The sequence below is a fragment of the Thunnus thynnus genome, chromosome 3, assembly GCF_963924715.1.
Source record: "Thunnus thynnus chromosome 3, fThuThy2.1, whole genome shotgun sequence".
Lineage (NCBI taxonomy): Eukaryota > Metazoa > Chordata > Actinopteri > Scombriformes > Scombridae > Thunnus > Thunnus thynnus.
Window position 1 is genome coordinate 24,018,569 of NC_089519.1, and position 24,718 is coordinate 24,043,286.

Consider the following 24,718-nt stretch of genomic DNA (forward strand, 5'->3'; position numbering starts at 1 on the left):
GGAAGTATTTATTATTTTAAACATATTGTAAAATGTATGAAGCTGATAGTTGTGCTCCAATCTATTTTTACAAAAATAGCTCTGAAACCTACATACGTATTACTTATTTTAAACATGCTGTAGAGTGAAATCCAGACAGAATAACCTGCAACTTATCTTATTCAAATATTATGTAACAACCAAAATGTTATCATCGATGCCAGAAAAAGATCCGCTAGCATCTTTACATGTTATATCCTGAGAATTTTTTTTATATTTGTGTCCTGATAATTCAACAGCTCCTACAGTATTTCTTTAATATGCTATAAATTCTTTATATTATAAACAAATATAATAATTCCTGTACATAAGGTCATGACATTTACAAACACTGTAATTAAAAAACAAGAAAAAAAATATGGATAAACTGAACTATTACTAACAGAAATTTTAAATAATAACTTCTGTGTTCGGCTTAGGGAAAAATATTTTCTGTGAGGAACTCGGTGGTTTTGACTTCCAAAGACCTCTTTCTTATGTGTCAGTATATATAAATAAATAAATAAACACAATAAATAAAATGCTTTTCTTCTTCTTGCAAGTAAAGAATTATGATCTTAATTTAAAACAAGACAAACCTCCAGAGCTTCAGTACAATGCTGTGGCCTCGTATTTTTCTTCTCCTTGTTAGTAATAATTTTCATGCAGCTTTCATGATTTTCATCTCTGTCTTTGCTGCCTCAGTGTAATTTGGAGGAATTTGACCATTAAAGACACTGAGGTCATGTCCTCAGTACTTAGGAGAATGCGGATGTTTTAGCAACCTGCCACCATGTGTAAGTTTCAATTTTGGTGGATATAATAGTTTTGGTTTTTTTGTGACCAAATTTTTATTGTTTTTTCTTCTTTCTTTCATTATGTAGGAGACATTACATATCATAATCAATTAACTGAAATATTGTGTTGATATAACACATCTACATCTATACACTATATCACATATAGTCTATATCTATACACAAGGTAATCACATATGCATTATAAATGTACATACATTTACATTCACATAGTGAGATGAAACGAAATACAAAAATAAATTATATGAATAATAAAGAATGTGTACCCAGGAGAACCCAAGATAAACACGTTGGTGTGCTATGTCCTAGCTGAACTTTAAAATAAAATTTGATCGCAATTTATTATAAATAATTTTCAAACCTCTATTTAGCCCTCATATGATCCTGATTATAACTTAACCTGCTCTTTACTCATTCCATCCTTCTGTTGCCTCAGCCTTCATACAACGTACTATTACTTCTAAAGAAAGAGGATTATATAACGATGAAAGCCAGTGTTGTATATTCAGATCATGCGGATATTTCCATCTCATTAATACTATTTCTTTTGATGCTGTTATTCCACAGAACAATGTCTTTTTTGATGGCTCGTTAAAGCAAGAGAAGACTCATTATTCAATAAGATAATGTTTGGAAGGGAAGGTATAATTACATCCATTATATCTGAAAAGGCTCTTACTATTTGTATCCAGAAGGTATTAACCCCCCGACCTTCCCACAACATGTTTTTGTGTGTTCTCATTTCATTTTGCGAGCATAGTGAACATGCAGGGCTTGGAGTCAATTTTTAGTTGGTAACGGTTTTTTGGACATAAATAAAACATATGAATAACTTTATAATTTAGCAAGTGATGGTCATAATTACATGAAATGAGTGGAATATTATTCCAAACTCTCCTCTAATCTATGTTCTGATCATAGCTTTTAAGGTCTATCTTTCATTCAGTAACAATGCCCAGTGAACAGCACAAAGCCCCTAAAACCTGTAATTGTTTCTACAAACGGGTGAATATGTAATGACTGAGTCCATGGAACAACATATGGCAGTGCGCAACTGTAAATAAAAAAAGAAAGCTGACCCAGTAAATTATAGCCATCTCTCAGGTCCTGGAATAACCTCCGTCCATCATTGTTGTAGATATCTGGGAAGGTGTGAACACCACAGTTTTGCCACTGTGGTAATTTTATGGGTTTTCCACCTATTTGTATGATGTTATTATTGAATATTTGTGTATCCATATGCCATTTTGCTTCCCATTGGCCTAGCATTCCAAAATGTTGCCATGTATAAATCTACTGGCCTAAAATTGGTCCAAAATGGGTGTTACAATACTTATGTGATAAACATGAAAAAAACACATCTTTAAAAGTATATGGTGATACACGTTTTTCTAATTGGACCCAATGTATCTTTAACTCCTGTACAAACCATTTTATCAATGGACGGAGCATAAACGATAAATAATACATTTCAAAATGTAGGACATTGAAACCTCCTGATCTGTTATCACGCTGGTGTATTGTAGTTCTAATTCTTGGTTTTTGTCCTTCCCATGTAAATTTCTATTCCAATAACCTGCTGAATCTTCTGTAGTGGATTTAAAAAGGTTTTTTTTTTATAATTTTTTTGTCACAATTTTGTCCAAAGAAGAATAAATGTTGAGTCCCAAGTATCTAAAATTTGAAACCATTGGTATACCTGAATAAAGATTTGTGTTAGTAGTATTCATTGTCGAGTTTAGAGGAAGTAGACAATGCTTTTTCAAATTTATCTTACAACCAGATATTGATCAAAATTCTTTGGGAGTCAGTACCTGGTCAAGATATATTAACAAGTCATCGGCGTACAAGGATGTCTTATGAATGGTGGCCTTCACTGATACTGTATCCCCTTCACTTCTTGGAATTCGGTCAAAGGCTTTTTCCACCTCTACAAACAGCAATGCGCATGGTGGTGATAGAGTTTGCCCTAAATGTATAATATGCAGGAGATGTCCCATATTGTGTGAAGACAGTCTGTGCTTAACAAAACCCGTTTGGCCCGGGTGGCCCAACATCGGCAGCACTGTCTCAAGATGACGGGCCATTACCTTTGTACACAATTTATCACTTATCAATTAATAAGGGATAAAAGATGCCAATTTGAGCATAGCTTGGGGTCTCTACCTTATGCAAAACACAATAATTGCAGTGTTAACATCTCTGTGAAATTCAGGGGAGATACCATTCCAACCTGGTGATTTACCGCGGTTCATATCTTTCAGTGCGGCATATGATTCCTTTAATGTTATGGGAGAATCAAATGATTTAGCATCCTTGCAAGAAAGTATTTATTAAGCCCTTCAGAGAAACTGTCTGAGTTATTTCTTGTCCACAGTTCTTTTGAAGACATAGGACATAGACATAATTGATTAAATATCAACCATTCGATCATTTTCACGCATTTTACTATCCAGAAGAAAACTGGGTCAGCTACCATCCAGGTACTCTGTCTTGCTCTATGAACTAAAATCATTTAACTCAACTTTGACTTTGGATAATTATTTTTTATTTTGAGGATCAAAATGCTCTCTCTGTTGTTCTGCAATTAATCTGAATAAGTAAATAGTAAAAAAAGTTTGAAAAAAAAAAGAAAAGTAAGTAAGTAGTAAATATTAAAATTTTGTGTCTTAGTGCCATTATGTTTTTGATTCTGTGGCATATATGGTCTTGTATATATGTGTGTGCACATTTGAAATAAAATGAAAACATAATATACAGTATGCACTTCATCATAATCTTTGTTTTAAGGTGGTTCCTTTATTTGCTTCAGAACAACATGTTTTCAGTAATTTTAACTTTCAGTAACACTGAAAAGAAGCTTTAGGAACATGTCTGGAAATTAACACATAGTATGCTGTAACTGAACTTCAGTCATTTCTCTCAACAAACTGGATAAAAACTCATCTTATCCATAAAAGCCTCACAGAGGACTCATGACCTCAGTAAAATACAGCTCTGACTCTCACATTATCACTATTAATTAGGTCTTGGTTTTAAAGTATGAGAAAAAAAAACTTTATTGAACTATTTCTTCCTGTCCAATCCTCAATCAGACTAACGAAATACCTACACAAGCACACTGTCAGAACCCAAATTAAGATGAGTGAGATATTGCTGAAATCTTCTGAATAAGATGTTGGTGCAAAGTAACGGAAAGTTTAATTGCAGTGACTTACCAGGCTGTGAAGCTGTGAGAAGGCTGCTGGTACTGAGTCCTGCTGCAGCCTTCAGGAGCGCCGCTGCTGCAGACTGACAGAGCAGACAGAGAGAGAGAGAAAGAGAGAGAGAGAGAGAGAGAGAGAGAGAGAGAGAGAGAGAGAGAGAGAGGCCAAACTGACCAACATCAGCTCATGACAGCAGAGAGAGGCGCCTCAACATTCAGCCTCACACTCACACAAATCTGCACAGGTTTAACCCTTTCTTTACCACTCAACTCACAAATAATTCAAATTGAGACAGTTTTCACATGTGTGACATCATTGGTTTCTACTGATTTCTACAGTATGAAAATCTATTAGCAATAGTGCATTACTTTCTTTTTTATTTTTTTTACATTACACTATCAATGCATGGTCTACTGTGATGGATTTCAAAAGTTGAGCAAGATAAAGAAGTTGATTTTTTAATTGATTTTTGTATGGGACAAAAATGAATGGAAATCAATAGGCCTATCTGCCTATAGTCATTGTAAAAAAATCTGAAAAGGTTAATAGGGTTGCAACAGGACTCACAATTATTTTCATTATTGATTAATATGCAAGTTGTTTTCTAATCAAGTAAAAGAAAGAGCTTGTGGTATTTGTGTAACCATTTAAAAATAGATAAATAGCTGCTCAGTGAGAATCAAGCAAATTGAATTTCAAAGGTGTTTGATACTATTGTCCTAATAAATAACAGTTGGAGGAGGAAAAAGAAAACTTTTAAAAAAACATTACAAAAAACGAGACAATGAACTGAGTAGCTCTGAAGAGGATGGTCATCACTTCCTCTACAACATTGTGGATGGTCCTGCAAACTGCGGCTAGTGGCACGTCAAAAACGTCTACATTTACCCTGTAGAAGGCTCTACAGGCAAGTTGGTAAACCGTGACCAGCACCTCAGATTCATGGCTCCATCCGTGGGCTTTTTGCTGGGGCAGCATCTGGACCAGCATGTTGATGCTGTTCTGGATATCCTGAAGGCTGGTTTCAAGTCAGCTCCAGAAAAGAAAATGGCGAGAATAATAGACACACAGTCGTTCATTTGTGCATACCTTTGTAATGGACTTTGGTCCTGTTAAAAAAAAGAAACCAATTTTTAGATTTTTTTAAACATTGCTTATTAATTGTTATATTTATTATGTAGTATATTTATTACTTATTTATGTGTTTTTACTATTAAATATTTATTCAACTGTATATATATATCTAATATCTAAATACAAATTGTAAGTCTACCCTCTGACATCTGACCTGTTTGATCAGGTGTTTGCTTCTGCTTGAGAGGGTTTCTATTTCTTTCATTGCTTGATAGATATTGTAAGAGCACAGCTACCTTCCCAGGTTCTGAGTCAAAAAGTTACTGTAGCCTATATGATAACTGTATCATAGACATGAAATATTGTGTTTGTGTTTAAGTCTGTCCTGTGCAATAATAAATTAATGATGTACATGACAAAGATGAGGTACAGGTACTTGCATTGATGTATAGTGATGATTGAGTACCAAATATGTATAAGGAATGTAGGATAATCCATTTCAATATTATTAAACTATCAAAAGTATCAAACCTCACCTGTACTTGTCAGATTATTAGATGGAGAATAATAAAACAAATGCAGTCTAATACAACAGCCCTGCAATAAATGTCAACCTCAGTAAGGTTATAATGTTAATGTTTTTTTAATGTAATGTTTATGTGAGGTGTTTGTCCCATTTATATGAATGAGGATAGACTAAATATTAGAAAAATCTCTCTGACACATTAAATGAAGACTTTATACAATATTAAACTGCATTAGTTTTTATCTCAGTGTAGCAAGTAAACTGTCAAGTCTACATATAAATGGTTAACAAAAAAGCACAATGATTAGACGTACAAAGCTAATATGTCTCCTCTCCATCCTCCTCCTCATCCTGGCTCTTCTTTGACAGCATCCTCCTCTTCAGCCTCTTTGTAAAGCATACAGACGAATACAGCAATTGGCATCTGATCCATTTTGATGTTTATTGTCTAATTTTCTAATGTCTTAATTTTGTTCCTCATTCATTCATTCATCAACGTCCACAACAACAACCTTCCACACTAAATATATATATATATATATATATATATATATATAGTAATATTTTAAAAAAGAAAACGTGAAGCGGCAGGGTTGTGTTTTATATTATATTTCATTTTATTTCAAATATATATTACAGTGAGGATAACCACAGTAATTCATTTATCTTTTTTCTTTATTGTACACATGTTCATATTCAGAGGAACAAATAGATACATATGAAAACAAAAACAAAAAAAAAAGAAAACAAACAAACAAAAAAAGATTACATTTTACATTTTACAATGCCAGAGTTTGTGTTGTATGCAGCATATTATATTTGCTTAATAACTTGGTCTTAATAGCTTTTGTGTTTTTAACATTAGATAAAATGATGCTATATTGTTTAAGTTCATTAATAAAGTGCAGGAAAGTTGGTTTGGTTCTTCACCATTTTTTCTCATGAATATGGAATTTTCCAAAAATAATAAATCAAAGTTGTATGATATACAGCATGTTCTTTTCAATCTTATCTTGACTGAAATATAGCATTACATCAAAATATCTTTTTCAACATTCATCTGAAGTTTCTTTTATAGAAAGTTGGCTATGCCAATCCAGAACATTGTTGTATATATACAGTGAAAAAATAGATGGGAAATATTCTCTTTTTCTAGTCCAAAAAAATCACACTTATAATCAATATCCAGTCTGAATCTGTCTGACACGTTTTACCAGATGAAAGACATTTCCTTAAACTTGTTATTGATACAGTATTTATCACAAATATCCCATGCTTTCTCACACTGTAGATCGTTAAATAAGGAAGACCAAAAACATCTAGATGATGGGACAATGACACAGCTGTGTTCCTAATATTTCTGTTAGAGCTCTTCTCTTACAATGTATTAGTTACGCCACTATAAATTTTTTCCACACCATCTTCAAAATTAAAAGGTAGGTCTACAGCTCCAGAGTATAAGGACACTTTCTGGTAGCATGCTCCTTTGGTTTTATAGGTATTTTGAACTTATCAAGAAATTCTTAATAAGATAATAAATAACCATTTTGATTAAATAATTGGTGTCAGTATTCCATTATTAAACCATGTGTCATATTTTTTATATCAGATGCCTTTATTGTTCCATATTAAGTACCTGTTAGGTAAAAAGTAAAGACTGTTAGCTAATAACCAAGCTGTCAGTGCTTGCTGATGAAAAACTGCCAACTTAAAGAGATTTTTATCAACAGTCACATTTTAGTAGAAATTTGATACCTGGATCAAACAGGTAATGGGGAAAAATATTTCAAATACTATCCTTGTTTTTTAAGTATTCAATAATCCACTTCAACTCAAACTTGTTATTAAAGGAGGTAAAATCTAGAATTTCCAGACCTCCATGGTTTTTGGTGTTACAAAGCTCGAATTTATTTAAATGATGAGACTTATTCCTCCTTGTAAAGCACCTTATCTGTGGGAAATAAAGTGACAAAACAACAGATCTGGATATTCCCTCCGTTTTGGATAATAGTACCCGACCATAAAGAGCTCTCTCATTAGCCGGAGGCCTTTTTTTCCTAGGATGGCGAAGTCATGACCCGCCCTTCTCCGCCTGTGATTGGCTAGTACACGTTGCTTTCGTTCGTTGAGTTGGCTATGAGGATTGAGATTGGTTAGGATTGAGATAAGAATATCAGGGTAAGCCAATCAGAGGCAGAGTAGGGCGGGTCATGACTTCGCCGTCCTGGGAAAAATATCTCTAACCGGAGTAAATACGTATCGCCAAAACGAGTTGGGATGGTGACGTCATCAAGCAGAATGACCCTTTTACGTTGCATGTTGCTTAGCAACGCAAACGGCGGGAACTCTTAAGTACAATAACTAGCTTGCTAGTTAGCTATTGCAACAGTCTATATTCATGATATTTAAACCTGAAGAACGAGATTAAAAATACAGTAAATTCACTAATGATATTTAATTTGATTACAGATGGCATATTGTTGGGCAAGCAGTCACAGTATAATTAGTGGTTTGTGCTTTAGTTTGCCTGTTACAGTGAAGCTAGGTCAACTTGTTAAAGCTAACCACATAAACTACTGTCAAGACACCTGGCAATTGATTAATCTAGAGGTTAAGGATTATAGTTGATTTTGCAGAAACACTTGAATACTAAGGTATCCAGGAATGAGCAGATTACTTTTTCAAACAACAGACAATAAAGTGCTCTAATATCAAATGTTTACATGTCAGTTAAATTCTTATCTTGGCTAAAATATTTGGTTTTTAAAAATTTACTTGTCTTTCATGGTCATACTGATTTGAATAGACATGGTCAGTCAATATTAGCTCATTTGGTATTCATTTATGTCACAAAAAAATGAATATCATCAATATACTGTTAAATATTAATGATCAGTGTTGGCCTCAAAAAACAAACAAAACAAAACAACAGTATTCATCAGACCCTGGTTGTCTATAACTATATCTCTATATGTATATGAGGAAATATGAAGCCAGTAAACTTGTAGACATCATATAAATGTAGTCTAAAATCTTGTTTCACGACTGTAACATTCTACAATTGATTTACTACAGTAAACTGTTTTAATGGCTGTTTCAAATTCCAAGACAATATAACTACATTCAGTAAATTTCAACAAACACAACACACATTTTGATGTACAGTTTTTTTTAATTGAAGTGTCACAAGCCATTTAGACCAAAAATACAGTACTAACAGTGTTGTTGACACAGTCACATTAAGGTCCCAGGTACAGGTCCACTGCTACAGTGATTATATTTGATATTTGACAGTAAAACAAAATACAGTTAAGAAAAATTGAATACACTGTGATAGATAACTTGAACAGATGAGAAGGCTTGTAAGCAGGACGTGTTATGTATAAAGACAAAGTCCTCATAATAAAATCAAGATTATTTTTCAAAAAGTGAATGAGGGAAAAATTTACTTATTTACAAAACATTTATAAATGGTGTTTGAGGAAAAACATTTGTAAGTTTCACAGATAGAGAAGAAGTATGCAGATAAATATGAGGTGTTGCATTTGTCTAGCTTCAATAACCACAGAACAAAAGATCATACCAACAATGAACAAAAACTGAACAGTCGATCATGGTTTAAAGGGCCAGTGTGTAAGATTTAGTGACCTCTAGCAGTGAGACTGCAGATTGCAACCAACTGAATTCCAAGCATGTACTATAGGAGAAGCTACAGTGGCCCCAAAACTTGTGAAAAACGCGAAAGGCCCTCTTTAGAGCCAGTGTTTGGTTTGTCCATTCTGGGCTACTGTAGAAACATGGTGGTGCAACATGGCCGTCTCTGTGGAAGATATATCTATATATAGATATAAAGGGTTCATTTTGAGTTAACGAAAACACAATGATACTTATTTTCAGGCAATTATACACCAATTAAACCACACTTACATATAATATTATATTCCATTTCTGCAAAATCCGTTCCGCTAAATGCCACTAACTTCTACAAACTGCACCTTTAAGTCTTCCATAAATGACGTCACATTACGTTAGCCAAGACTTGCACAGCTTAATTACTCCTATACCCTACATGGTTTGATTATCTTTTTAGTCATGGAGGGCATTTAAGCAAACATTCACATTGTCATACATGGCTCTTAGCTGAACAATTCTTTAGTGTTGCATTAAGTGTGCTTTGCTCTTTGAGTGACATACACGGTGGAAATTAGGAATTACTGACTAACAGAGTTACACAACACAAGCTTAAGTCCAGCGTGTGTGAAATATTCTGATATGAGATTCTCTTCAGCCGAGTAATTAAGTAAATGTAACAGAGAACTATTGTTTTCCAGATGTACATAAATAGACTTATTCACACTACATAAACTGTACATTTCTGTACCCTGAACACGTCTTAGTGCCCTAATAAGACCTGTCTCAAAACAGTACAGATATTAACACTTAACACAAGCTTGAGCTTATATGTTTATATTGCAATAAACATGAATATCATATTATTATAAATGTCAGGTTCAGCCACTGAAGTGCTGTTCATTTAAACAGCTCCACTCACACAGCCCGCTAGCACACCAGGTCAAAGAACATTCTGGATTTTGTTGATTTATCTTTGACCCTCAAGATTGTGCAATTAGGCATCAATGATTTTCAGTAGCGCTGTAGTACTTTTTAAAAGTACGATGAAAACAAGAAGTGTAGAACCTTGTTTGAGAAATTCTTAGAAATGGAGAAATGTTTAGAAGAGCGATCGTTCCATGAAACAAACTAAGAATTTTCAAAACTGTTCAGTTTTCTGTATGGTCCAATTTGGATGCTTTAACATATACAAGATAAAAAGGAAACTGACTTATTTTTTCTCATGACACTTGTACTCAAGTTGTTCAAAAGTCATGAGGTTCTATGATTATCAAAGTAGATTTTGTATTCTCAAGGGTTCAATTAATGCGGTTTAATTATCATATTTTCCCACTTTCTTCTATGCATATGGTCCAACAACAACACTGAGAAACTGTCCAAAATAAAAGACTGCTGAGTTTAAAAAAGCTAATAAAATCACTGTTTTTAAAAATGAAACCAAGTTAATTTCACCTTGAAAATAAAAAAAAGTGCAAAATTGGGTGCTTATGAACAGCTAAATAGATAAAAGAAAATATCTGAATGGCAGACGGTTGGGAATACTAGCCTTAAAATCTTAGCTCATGTAGAGAAGGCTACACGTTTTGCTATGTGACAGCTCACGTTTTGAATTTCTGCCTGCCAATCAGAAACTTCTCAGCTTTTAGCACCTACAAGGTCATTGGTTTGCTAGTGGATAAAACCTTGTATAAAGAGGATGTTTTTCATTTAGTGCACATCATGTATTCACCGCCTCTTATTTCAGGGGCGAATAAATATCATGCTACTCTAAATAACATCTTGTAACCCTCTGGTATTATTGTTTGGGCCAACCTCACCCTTTATAATGTTTTCACAAGGACACCATTGTTCGATTGTATTGCACACATTAATAAGGTCCACCGACCACACCTTTTCATCCAACATCCTGCCATCTACGCCCAGCGCCCGCTGGACACAATACTTCGGCTGAAGGAGAAACTTGTGTCTGAACTTTTATGCTTTCCCCAAGCACCGAAGGGCACGACAATAATTGTGCTATTGTCTTCTGTTCCATACTGAAGAGCCTGAGAGAGAAGACATCCACAATGTAAAAAACATTAACATGTGTGTAAAGGTCTGTTTATAGCTTACGGCTGAGACAAATTTGTGAGCTGAACTTTGTGGACACTTTGGATGAACAACTGGCTTAGTGTCCAAGCTGTTTGCGCTTTTTCATGATGACTCATTTCCATTTAAATTTGGCTACACTTTATCACACAACACACGAACCACTGAGACTCTGGAAGGTAATACAAACTGATTTTTGCCTGGCAATAACTTTGCTCACAAAATCCAATGTAGAGCAACAAATAAGAGGTAAAATAATAGGAATTATGGGGACATACTGCATGCTACAGGGAAGAGGCAATTAAAAAACTACATTGATATTCAGTGTGTGCATAATACTACCCTGATGTAGGCAATTTCCAAAAACGAGAGAGGGATTACGAATTCTCTGAAATATTTAAACATACTAAAAGTTCATCATATAGAAGATAAATCTGTATACATTTATGGGGTTTCATTATGGGCGAATCAAAAGCCAGTATAAAATTCCTACCTGGTCAGATATTCTCTGTGCTGCCTCTTTGGGATCATGGCACTGGTTGATGACATTACAGATCTCCTGGCTGTTCATAATGAAGTTAATGCCGTCTGTGGTCAGTGCCAGGAAGGAGTCATGGACATGGGTCAACTAAAGAAAAGGGCAAGCGATATTTAACAACAATTACAACTTTTTAAAGCCATTTTCCACCAAGTGGGATTGAAATATTACTGTAATTTATAAGAGGTATGATCAGAAATTCAACAAAACTTTGAAAGGGGTTATGAAAGAAAGAAATTGTGAACTAATATCTTATTATACAGTGTCTTTATAGAGATATTTAGAGTTTGGAGCAGATGTGAAAATGTGTTTTGCTGCTTATTCAGAATTAATATGACGGAGGGGAGAATATTTATACAAAAGTATATCTAGATGAACAATGTTTACTGTAGAATATTCACATCATCACATACATACAGATAAGGGTAAAAAATATGGACTGGTTCATATCCAAAAATAAGAAGATTAAGTGTTTGTTAAATACATTTGTTGTCCAGAGTCTGTGTTGTCGTTATGCTACCGTACACATATTTAACACATATCATTTAGGCTATAATTCCTGTATGAATTAACCTTAAACATCCAGTGGACCGAGTTGTGACAGAATAGATTTTTATGAACCTACCGATATTCTCTTGGTCTCAGGCTCAGCAATGACACCCATGTTCTTCAAGTCAAAGTCTCCGATGCTGCGCGTCATAGCCAACCTGCCGTTGACGTTCGGCTGTCCCAGACTATTCCAGGTAATGAAACCTCCGCTTCTCTTTATCCTTGTGGCAAGTGCAAAAGGGGCAGAGATGTAAACAAAGAACGAGTTATTTTTACAAATCAAGTAACAATATCCCTCTAAAGCTCATTACAGCAAATACCAACAGTGCTTATAGCATAACTTTTAAATGTGTTTTGAAGCTGTATGACTCATCAATAATGAGATTCTGAAGCTACAGAAAAATCCTGATTCGTTGGGTTATACTCCTTCATCCTGCTCTGGTCATCAGAGCCATGGTCAGACCCAACTGTTATCTGTATAGATGTTTTAAGGTCTTCTCCATCACCTGAATTTTTTCTACATCCAACATTACCTTCTCCTATGAGCTCCTACTAGGTGCCAGGTAGTCACTAGATGTTGTAATCCATACAAAAAGACCAAAAACCAGCAGTGAGCCTATTTAACATTCAATAAATAAACATAAAAGCTATCTTGAGCACTACTTAGAGATTTATAGTCTAAATACTTGTTCCAAAAATGGTCCTTTTAAACACTAAATGTTGATGTTCTCACAGATATGAGTTACATTACTCTCTGGAAGTTACATTTAGGGAAAAAAGCATCAGTAGGGTTTGCACTTCAACACAGATATTTTCATTTATTCTGCCTGGTGCCTGATCTCATGAGGTCAGCAAAATCCATGTGCTAATAGGATGATAAGGATGTAAGTTGCCCTAATAGGTGCAACAAAACTTCAACAGCAGCGGCACTGACAAACATCTATGTACCTCTCTTTCTCGTCCTTCCTCTCAGGAGTGTGGTCGACAGTGAGTTTTAGGGCCTTGCCCTTGCGACACAGCATGGCACGGCTGTCACCCACACTGCCCACCACCAGCTCAATGCCGTCCCTCAAAAGCGCCACAGTGGCGGTGCTTCCTGCGTTCATCCCAGGTACTACAGAGACATAAAAAGAAACATCAGAGGAGGAACATGCCATGATGGTCCACACAAAGAAGTCACTGTTCACAACAATCACATGGTGTGTATCTCACACTCTCACATCCATCACACACACTAAAACATGAACACATGGGTGGGAAGTCATATAGTGGACTTATAGTGAACTAGAGATTACACAGTAAACAACAGAGGAGGGAGTCACACATGCAGGTCGAACTGTTTCAGCAGAGTTGAGGTCCAGAGCAAATGTTACAGCAGAGTTCAGTCTACAGCTGAAACTAAAAACAATAAATATTAACAACTGACACAAAACTTATCAGTGTCCAGTGTTGTTGTTGATGTTAGTAACACATAAACTCATCTAAAAAGAGAAAACTTCTTTCTTGATACTCCCTCAGAAGGTGATTTGTTTTACTTCTATGTTTTGCATGCATTTATCTAAAGTTACAAATGTAAAAAATATACTATGTATCTTCTATAAGGAAAGTTATATTAATTTAATCACTTTGTACTTGGTAAAGGTATTTAATAACAATTCTCATTAATGCTGGCAAACAGTAAGATGTTACTTTCACATACTGTAGAACACAGCAACATGTTTCCAGCCAACTTTATGAGAGTCATTAAATGTCACTAAGTGGATTTATCTGCTGAAATTTGTAGGTCTGCATTCAACCTTTCTCGCTCCGAAGAAATAACTGGAGATTTTAAGCTACGTTTTTGTTTTTTTAATCCTACTCTACATATTTAACATGCTGCATCTCATGGACTAGATCTGTCGCTGACAACATACATCTCATACGACTTCTCAAAACTGAAGCACTGTCTCACAAGAAGCTTTGCATACACTTGGTGAGAGTAGAAAGAAAAGGAAGAGAGCGAGAGAGAGAGTGAGGAGTGAGAGAAAGATAAGGAACCTTCCAGTAGTCCAGGATTTAGGACCCGCTGGACTCTCCTTCAATATCTAGCCTCTCGTCATCCACATTGGTGCCAAGGGCCTCCAGCTCTAGGCTGGGTCAGCAGCTGCCGTAGATAACATGCACACACACACACAAGCATATTGGGACATTTCACACAGCGTGGCCGATGTTTGGCCACATAACAGGTAAACTAGCTTTCATATGAACAGATACCTTAATCAGACATAATGTCGGCTGAGAAAAGTCAAGCTAATTTGAAAGGTTTTTATATAAATAAGGGAAAACCTCAGATCATATGATTTGTTGAGAAAGAAGTTTTACATTTATTCTTAGAGTGATGCTCAGATTAACCCTAATATTAATTTAAATGCCAGTGTTAAATACTACAGTCTGCAGTATGAGAAAATATCAAGCGATGGGTGACAAATAAAAGGAAAAACCACCATAAAGTGTCTTGTCAAGGTGTTGGGCTACCATAAGCCTCCAGAACTTCAATATTAACACAGATTCGACACATTTCGGGAGCTCTACTGGAGAAATAAACACCATTCGTCCAAAAGATATTCTCTCATTTGGTATTTTGATGATGGTGGTGAAGATCGCTGTCCAAAATCTCCCATAGGTGCTCAACTGGGTTTAGGCCTGCTGACTACACAGTATATGATTCACATCATTTTTATACACATAAAACCGTTCAAGCAGCCACATTTATTATGTTCATCCACACATGTATCCAGGTTTTTCCCTTTATTTGTTGCCCGTCTTTATGTTTAGTACTGGAAGCAGTGAAGCACTAGTGTCGGTCCTGCTACTTGTGGCTGGTTTATTGCTAATCAATCATTAAGTAATTTTGGGTTAAATGACAGACCTCTGACCAAATGTGCTCGGGTCATGTCAGTTGGGAAATCCAAGGCTTCAAAGCCTAGGTAAGATAAGTCAGTTAAGTTTTGAAAGGAGAGAAAAAAGTGGCATTACATACATATATGTGTATATATACACAGAATATCTATGTACATGTAACATGAAAGAACCTACCGTTTGGAGAGAAGTGTAAGTGCTTTGCAAGAGCTTTGTCTACTTCAAGGAAGGCTTTAGTTAAAACTAGCTCCAGATTGTCCTCCTCTGTCACAAGGTCCCTGAAACAACAACCAAAAACTACAATGATCAGAATATCAACTACAAAAGTATGATTTTTTCTTGATATCATCCCATTTGCGGACAGTCAAACTGTTGATCATATAAATTTTTTCCTCTGATAATGAGTGGAATATAAAATATTGTAATTCCCTCACTTGATGAATTTCTCCATGTATTTGTCACAGAAGTCAGCTGCGTCTGGTCCACCGTGCCCATCAAAAACAGCGAAGTAGAGGATGTTGTCAGTCATTTGGGAGACCTGGAAGCGGTCTTCGTTCTCCTTGCGTTGACCAATGAGCGAGGCGCAGCCAACCTTAGATAGACTGACCTTAGGAATGGGTTTGCCGTAGCGAATACTAGAGGGCAGCAGGATGGGCTCATCGATACGATTGTCCCAGATGCCAAATGAATCCCAAGTGGTGGGGCGGCCGCTGCTGTCGGGATCAAAGCGTGTGTTGCTGTGTCGTCTTCCTGAAGGGCTGTAAAGATGTCTTCGGAAGATAGTGAACTGGAGGTGGCTGTCTTGCTGGAATGAAAGTGGGACGAGGGCCATTTGTAAAAGCCCACTGCGACCTGCATGGGGCCCACCGCACCTTGCCAGACGCGTGAGACAGGCTGCTGACATCACCCTGACAGCACAAACACTGGAGAAGCACTGGATGCAGAGGCAGAGGGATGTGCTGTCCAAACACTGGGGGAAAATAGGTTTGTTAGATACAGAATTTTCAAAACATATGCACAGACACTACCGAATCTCTTATCAAGCCTTTAATCTCCCCTCACTCTTTTTTTTATAAGCAAAGAGCCATGGAAAATATTTAGGTTGCAGTTTTTAGCTGACTGTTGCTGTCTCTGGTTAATATGAAATGCTGTTCATCACAGGGCAGATTAGATCAGCTATAATTAGCCTTGACTTTGTTATGACTAAGATTTGGCTGTTCTCTGGTTGATGCGCTCCTTGCAGCTGGTGTCTGTATTGAGCCAAAGCTTGATTGTGAGTGAAAAGAGACATCACTCCGCAACACCACTATACGACCGAAGTGAACTATGTGTTTTTGTTGTTTGACAGAGTAGCGACTCTTCTCAAGACAATTGATCCTATTAGCTTATCACGTCATTTTAAGAATCACTCAGTTAAACTTTGATTCATGTCAACATTTTAATCTGATCAATTTCATAGTTCTAAATCAGGACCTTCAGTATTCAGAGAAAGTAGCTCATGAAGTACAGCAGGCTACAGCTGTTCATTGAATGTGTCACATACATTTATGCAAACAATTTATGCATTACAAAATTTCATATATTATGCTGCTCATGTCATTTACAGGTTGTAGGTACAAATTTTGAATATCAGAACATAAGTTTGGCTGCCACTAAATTCTGTAGTGTTTCTGTCTTCTCAGCCAACAAGAGGTGATTAAACATCTTTGAGCTGTAGTTATTTCAGCCTTTTTACTTTATTTTTTACTTGCTAATGTTGAACAGTAAACCTAACAACATTCAATAAGGGATTTAAAAAAGAATCCCTTGTTGAAGAAGAGTAAAATGCTATCAAACTCCATCCCTGATTGCCATCGACTCTGTGTTATTCAGGTTAAAGATTGACAAGAAATGATTATTGAATGTTTTGGATTCCTATTATCTCAGAACAGACAAACAGGTTTAGATGAAAACCCTTTACCCAAGGTTAACTAAAGGTGTTTAAAACAGTGTTCAAATTATGTGAACGGATTGAAGGTGCCAAGAAACTCTTGTACAATCATGTTAAGTCTTAAGTAGAAACAATTAGTTGATTGATAGAAACTTAATTGGCAACTTCATGATATTTTATTGTTTCATTTATCAACATACTAAACGTTTGCTGGTTCCAACTTCTCCAATATGAGGATTTGATGCTTTTCTTTCACATATATACTATCAGAAGGATTATTTTGGGTTTGGGACCATTTGAGAATGAAACAAGCATTTTGCTTACATAATCTTTGGCCCTGCAAAACTGACATTTAAGAATAACTATTAATCGAGAAAATAATCAGCATATTAATCAATACTGAACACGATGATAACATATTAAAAGCTGACCAAGATTTAATCCAAATGTAACCAATTGCAATATCTTTATGTGACAATCCTTACCTTTTGCGTGTAACTGTGATCTTATTTCATATTTAATTAAAGGGTTTGTCATAATGATGGAAAATAAGCATTGTAAGTTATGTATTCATGATTGAAATTTCAGGCCTGTTGTGTTTGCAGTCATTACCAATAAATATACACATCGGATAATATTGACAACGCACTTATATATACAAGTTTATAACCTGTATACACTGCCATTCTGTTCAACAGGATTCACAAAATAGGACTTAGCAGTTGAATTACATCAAAGGTAAATATTTTTCTTAGAAAAGCAACGCTACAAGAATGATGTAACTCCTGACAGTTATAAAACTAGCTGTTTACGCCAATAATATAGCAGTTATTTTGTGATGTAAACACCAAAGTACCATACGGGGGTGTGCCCATTTCTGTCAGAATACTTTAATAGCCGTACGTAACATAAAGTTACTGTACTGATGAAGAAAAGCAGCAGATCAGCGTTAGTTTGGTTTCGAATGTGTTAGCATTACCTTGTTAGCTACATAACGCTAGCGATCTTTAGCTAGCTAGGTGACTAGCATTAGCTATGATTTCGCAGTTTGTCCAATATCACGGAGACAACCCCCCTCACCTTTCTGCGGCGTGTATTAATAAAAACTCATACCGTTGATGTTTTAGATATATTTGTCTGATTTAATCCTCTTCTGGCTACTTGAGAAGTAGCTAACTGACTTAAACCGCCCTCGTCTCCTCTCAGCGTCTCCAAAGCATAGACTGTGCTCCAATGTTATCAAACAGGGCCTCTGATGTCCCCGCGCCAATCAGCGTGCTAGAAACGTCTACGCCTCCTTTGACGCCCCATGTATGGTGCACTTGATTGGTCAAGGAGATGATGAATGACAGCTCTATACGCCAATCATTGATCAGCAAGTTTGGCCTCCGCAGCCAGTCAGAGAATGGAATTTCCTCAACATATTGACTTCCACAGTCACTCTTCCCTTAGTCCTTCTGGGATCCAGACACCTCCTACTTCCTCTACGACATGTGCAATAATATTATGTAATATTTACATTATTATTACATAACTCGTCGAAGGCCTGAATGTTTAACCTAATCATCCTGCAGGCCTAATCCTTGACTTCGGGGTACAGAATTTACTGCCGCTGCTGTCCTATGTCCTGACATTGTTACTGACAACTGATTTTTTAAAAAAACGGCCTCCTCCTTATTATTATTAAATGGAAGAATCTGCTCCTGTCACTGTATTAACCTGCACACAGTGCACCAAAACCTGCATGCACCTGTTGACCTTACACAAGGGGTCAGCAATTAGCCAGTTTTTCTCAGCACTTCTTATAAGGGCCGATATTGTACAGGCATTGTACAACATCAGTGAAAACACATCCTAATATGTTGTTAACATGTTTTGCTTATTTATTTCCTTTAATTCATTCAAGAATAAACTTGATTTATAAAACAGTTTCAGGGTTGGGCTATATCTGAGGGCATTTGTCATCGTTCCCATTAGTAAGAGAGGGTGGCTTATGTTAAAACTCAATTGGCAATAATGTCTTATTTTTTGAAAATGGTTATGCAGTAACTGTCTGATCCACTGCCATCATGCATCACCCAGGTTGTCTTGGATACTTTAAGTATTATAAATGCTATATAGCTGAAAGAGTTTTGCAGAAAAGTGAACTCACTGTGAATTAGGAGATTCTACAAGATACTTTTCCAGAGTAAGGTGAGTGATAATTCAAATACCCTTAGATATTTGTTGTAAACAGTTGATCTCTGAGTTAATCAAAACCAGGGGATTCAGTTGCTCCTGGATCTTCAAATAAAATTCAAAGAGATTTAATGAGAAGATTAAAAATATTCAATCAGGCAAATACTTAGCCTACATATTGAGTGCAATAAATGTGTAGTGGGTCTCTTCCTCACCAGACTTGGTGCTTTTAAACCTTTAAATATCTCAGATTAATTATCATTATCATTAAAGCTTCTGTCAGTCCATTGAAACTATCAAAAGAATTTAAAAAGGAGATAGTTGAAATAGTGCAAGCCACTATTTTGACAAATTGAATTATCTCTATCATGTACTGTATAAGTCAACTGTATAACAAACCAGAGTTCAAACAATGTAAATGAGGAAAACAGAGGAAGGAGAGGGGAAATATTAGACAAAAACATGATAAATTACAAATTAATTGGGATAATTCTGGTGCTATCAGTGTGTTTTTCACATTAGAGGAATTGAAAAGAGCTATAAATCATGGCAAAGATATCACTCCAGGTAGAGAAGGATTGGGATGACATCACCTATTTAAACACACTGGAGGGCTGGTGCTAGAGGAAATGCTAGCTCTAATCAATAATGTGTGGGAGATTGGTCATCTTCATAAGGAGTGGAAACATGTAATAATTCCAAATTTGAAACCTGTGAAAGGAGCCAGATAACCCTAGTTCTTATAGGCACACTGCCCTCACCTCTGTATTATGTAAAATAATGGAACAGATGATAACAGACAGACTAGTGCAGATGCTGGAAAAACGGGGTTACTGACAGAGTACTGCAATACGGACTGTCAGAATACACTTCAGTCATAACCAAGTCACTAAGAGTAATGTGGCAGAATACATGGAAAAAGGAAAAGAAGGGGAGGTCTTACAGAAAAAAGTGGAAAAAACAAAGAGCAATTTTCCCTACAACAGAAAGGATTCGGTTGTCACAACCAGATTGAGGCTTAGGCATTGTGGGTTTAGGAGCAGGCTGGCTATGACTGAGAAACACCCGGATGGCAAATGTGAGCGTGGAGGCTCAGAGACAGTGAGACACATCTCATCCAGTGCAAGAATTACTCACATCAAAGGAAGAAGCTGTTCAAAGAACTGGGAGCAGTTGGAGAAACTCTGCTCACTTTACTCAACCTGGATAATTGGACTAAAATGAAGAAATTTCTGGAATGTTTGCACAGTATTAGAGTACATAACAAAATATAAATAACTGTCAAAAGGAACATTAGAGGGCAGCAATACGCCATGGTAGCTTGCAAGGATCTGCAATTCTTTCTATGAATGGGGTCTTTTTTTTCTTTACAGCTATCGAAATGGGCAACCCTCTCTGAACAATATGGAGACATCATTTTTGGCAACAGCTCATATGAAAGATAAAGATACAATGGGATAAAGCGTTTGCAATGTAAATATTAGCTAGCTGCGATTCCTAAACAAACCACAGAATCTGACGGGTCACAGAATTTGCTGTAACACCTGCACTTCCTGTTCGGCGGGCCAATCGTAGCTTTTTCTCAGGTGACGTTTAGTGACGTAGCCAGCAGTGGCATTTCCTCGTTTGTTTTTCGAGCTTAACTCATTAACTGGAATCAAACGCCCAATATCAGAATGCATCTGCCCAGGTAACATCCTCTTTAAATTTGGGACGAACTACCTACATTACATTTCTGTTTTAGTCACACTTAATGATGTCGGTTAACCAGTGGATTTAATGTTTTTCCTGCGTAAGACTTAAAGTCAGCGTTAGTGTAGCTCGCTAAGGTTAGCGTTAGGTAGCTAACTATTACCTATGATGGATTGTGTGGGTCGACAAGACGTTTTCCGTTTCCGTCACTAAACTGTTTTACAAGCTAATAATGTCAGTGGAGATATTTCGCCACGGCTGCTGACTGTGTTTATCATGTTTATCCTCTTCACTTTCTCCCCAACAGCAAGCTAACGTAAATGTCCTTTCAGATGAAAAGGGCTGGACCATTTACAGTTCACTAATAAACATAGCGACTAACTGAACGGCATTCATATCAAACTCATTGCTAATTGCAAATTTTAATTGCCACAGATCATAAACTTGGATTCAAATAGTTTCTTAGCATCTCGAAACCGAGTTTGGGATATTATAGCAAGCTACGAGCTATATTAACGTTACTTATGAATGTGTTAGTCACTGTGGTGGAAAGTAACTAAGTACATTTACTCAAGTACTGTACCTAATTTAAGGTATTTCTACTTTACTTGAGTATTTCCATTTTATGCTGATTTATACTTCTACTCCACTACATATATTTGACAGCTTTAGTGACTTTTCAGATGAAGATTCGACACAATGGATGATATAACAAGCTTTTAAAATGCACCACATTGTTAAAGATTAAACCAGTGGTTTCCAACTTTTTTGGCTTTTGATGTCTTACAAAAAGCAGGGTGTAGTCAAGGTCACATTTCAGATGTCTATGAGTTGTTAACAGCTCCACGAAATAGTGATTTTTCCCTCTAAACTTCTTTCATGGGCTGTTGAATTAGATTACATCAGTTTTAGCAAACAGCTTTTCAAATGGGGCTCAGCGTGACAACGGAGAGGTCAAATCAGGGTCTGATATGGTTCTTGACATGAAGTCATTTTATAACTCCTGGTTAGAGATACTCTAATGAGTATGATGAGGTGACTCCTGTGTGGGATGGTCCCAGGTGGTTGAATCCATGCTGCTTGCACGTCTCTTTCTCTCTCTGTCTCCTTATTCATCTCCATTTGTTTATTACCTTTGGCTAACTCAGTAACATGCATGCTGCGAGTGGATTGACATTAAGGCGGGCCGCTTGGAGCTGCTTAAGCAGGGATTACACTGACAGGATTTATTTAAACACACTGCCTGTTCCTCTGTTGTAGCTCCTCTTACATCATTCTCACACTCCACCACGTTCCCACCTCTAAACCCATCCTTCTTTCATTCTTAAAACATCGTCAGAGTTCACACGTGGAGCACAGTGATCAGTATGTGTTCCTAATGAAGAAAGATGACATAATCACTCTGTTTGTTTCTTTTAGGGTTGGCATTCACATGAAGAGGAGAAAACGGGGCTGCTTTCGAGCCTGAACAATTTTGTCTTCCTCCATCTGGACATCACTGTCTCTGCCTCTTCAGACCGGTGCTCATCCCCTCTCCTTCGCCAACATGCTGTGTTGGGGTAACGCGAAAGAAGGACAGTTGGGTATTGGTGTGGAGAAAAACCCCATGTTTGAGCCAAGGAGCTGTCAGGCGTTCAGTGGCAGGGGACTGATAGAGGTAGCTTGTGGAGGACAACATTCAATGTTCCTGCTTCATGATGGCAGTGTGTACACATGTGGCTCTAACAGCTGTGGGCAGCTGGGCCACGACAAACCAGGGAATTCCCCAGGTAAACTTTAAGTGTAAATGGAAGATTCATTTCCTTTTGGTTAATCATTATACATTGTAGGATGTTGCACCACCCTGCACTCTCACTGCTTGGTGTGTGTGGAAAGTTACAAAGCATGTGTGAGAATATGGGTGAGCATGACATGATCTATATCGCTAGTGCGTGAGTCGGTGGCCTTATTAAAGTGGAGAATTCATTCCCTCTCTCATTGGTGTTATGTGAAATAATATGTTTTGACTATTTCTAAACCTTTTTTATTCATATTTCAAACTTCCTAATCGATTAAAAGTGCTATTAAACTAAAAGAGGAAGGCCTATTATGTAGCAGTTACAGCCAGACGTACTGCAGTAGAGTCACCTTCTCATATGAGAATATCTCAAGATGACGTTGCTCCAACATTTCCACATTTATGTAGAACTGAAGTAGCTTCTCCAGTGTGCCATTAAATGTCTTCTACAGGTCTTAGCAAGTCCAATTAGTTTGTTTTCATCGCTGCTAAATATGATACGACCTGCATGACTGATAACCGATGTTGATAAAGTTACCAGGCAAAAACATGGTGACAACACAAGCTTTATGTAACAATTCATGTATTTTATTCACTTGTGTTATACACAACACAACATTACTTTGGCTGCAAAATTGACTGCAAAGAGAAAGCGTCAATATTATCAAAATAAATACACATTTTAGTCAATGTGCCTCCATTTCTAGGTCTTTTTTATTGGTAGCATGAGATTGCACAGCTAGCTTCATTGCCATTTCTAGATTTGAAACACTTATAGCTTGTAAAGTGATTACAGACAGCGGTGGGTTTGTGTTTGTGTCATGTGAGCAGACGTTTGTGTTATACAGGCATGTGAGAGCCTGCACGATAGCAGGAAACCACTCAGGAAATGAGCACACGAATGCAAAGTTTCTAATTGTTTACTGCACATGTTCCCTTCACACATGCTTCCTACTGCATTTCTCCATTTTCTATCATGTGACATCAACTATTGTCTCGAGACAAGCCCATTTTTACAGCGTAGTTGAAAACAAAGATGACTCGGATTTTTTTCTGTGTATTAATGGTTTTATTTGTTCTTAGCATCTTGAATCTCGGGCGTTACTATGTTATCACATACAGTACATTAATGTTTTCTTGCTTAGGTAATTTGAAGAACACATATCTAAGTTGGTGCTGTAGGAAAGATTGTTGATGAGATAGACTGCACATGTTAAATGCCTTACATGGGTTGGGTTCATGAGGACATCATAAATGCCCTCTGTGTCATAAGATCCTAAAATAAGATTAAGCACCAGTTGTCAATTAAAATGGATATCTAGCTATTTGTAAAATGAACATTTACAGCACCAGAATCAAAACATTACATACCTTGATCTCTTATTTTTCATGCAGCTGTTTCTGTGATAGTCTTACAAGCTCTTCCTCCTCTCCGCAGAGCTAGTAGGAGCTCTGGACACTCAGAAGATAACAATGGTGTCATGTGGTCGGGCCCACTCTATGGCGGTGAATGAGCAGGGCCAGGTGTTTGCCTGGGGAGCTGGTGAAGGGGGCCAGCTCGGTCTGGGGACTGCAGAGGCGACTGTTCGAATCCCAAGGTGACTGTGTAGTGCACTATAGAGGAACTGATGCTTTGAGTCTGAAAAGAGAAACAAACACATAGACTAGGGATCCATAGTAACAATGTTTTGACTGCTTATGTTTCCATTAAAATATAATTGATTTTAAAATGTAATGAACTATTATAATGACTTTTCAGATGCATTCAGTAGCCTGAAACCAAGTTAGTTTTA

At 36.7% G+C, this 24,718-nt stretch overlaps 2 protein-coding genes across 7 annotated transcripts in view; one reads left to right on the forward strand and one right to left on the reverse strand.

The window, feature by feature from the left end:
* Positions 1–8,794: 8,794 nt before the first annotated feature.
* Positions 8,795–18,551, reverse strand: ppm1kb (protein phosphatase, Mg2+/Mn2+ dependent 1Kb). Of its 2 annotated transcripts, XM_067584897.1 has the most exons (8): positions 18,392–18,551; positions 15,783–16,318; positions 15,526–15,626; positions 15,359–15,412; positions 13,399–13,564; positions 12,527–12,671; positions 11,857–11,991; positions 8,795–11,320 (listed from the first exon to the last, which is right to left on the reverse strand). In XM_067584897.1, exons 2-8 carry the CDS (start codon positions 16,250–16,252, stop codon positions 11,189–11,191), a joined length of 1,203 nt encoding a protein of 400 aa, XP_067440998.1. In that variant the 5' UTR covers positions 16,253–16,318; positions 18,392–18,551; the 3' UTR covers positions 8,795–11,188. The 2 variants fall into 2 exon arrangements, with proteins under 2 accessions (XP_067440998.1, XP_067440999.1); XM_067584898.1 differs by lacking the exon at positions 15,359–15,412.
* A 2,491-nt stretch (positions 18,552–21,042) lies between these two features.
* herc3 (HECT and RLD domain containing E3 ubiquitin protein ligase 3) overlaps positions 21,043–24,718 on the forward strand; it is a 33,560-nt gene continuing 29,884 nt past the window's right edge. For all 5 annotated transcript variants that reach the window (XR_010927879.1, XM_067584904.1, XM_067584905.1 and 2 more), the window contains exons 1-3: positions 21,043–21,146; positions 22,568–22,917; positions 24,364–24,523. Coding sequence is in view for 4 of the 5 variants with exons in the window: in XM_067584904.1 (XP_067441005.1) it covers positions 22,695–22,917; positions 24,364–24,523 (383 nt within the window). In the remaining variant the exon portion in view is untranslated. The remainder of the gene's footprint in view (positions 21,147–22,567; positions 22,918–24,363; positions 24,524–24,718) is intronic.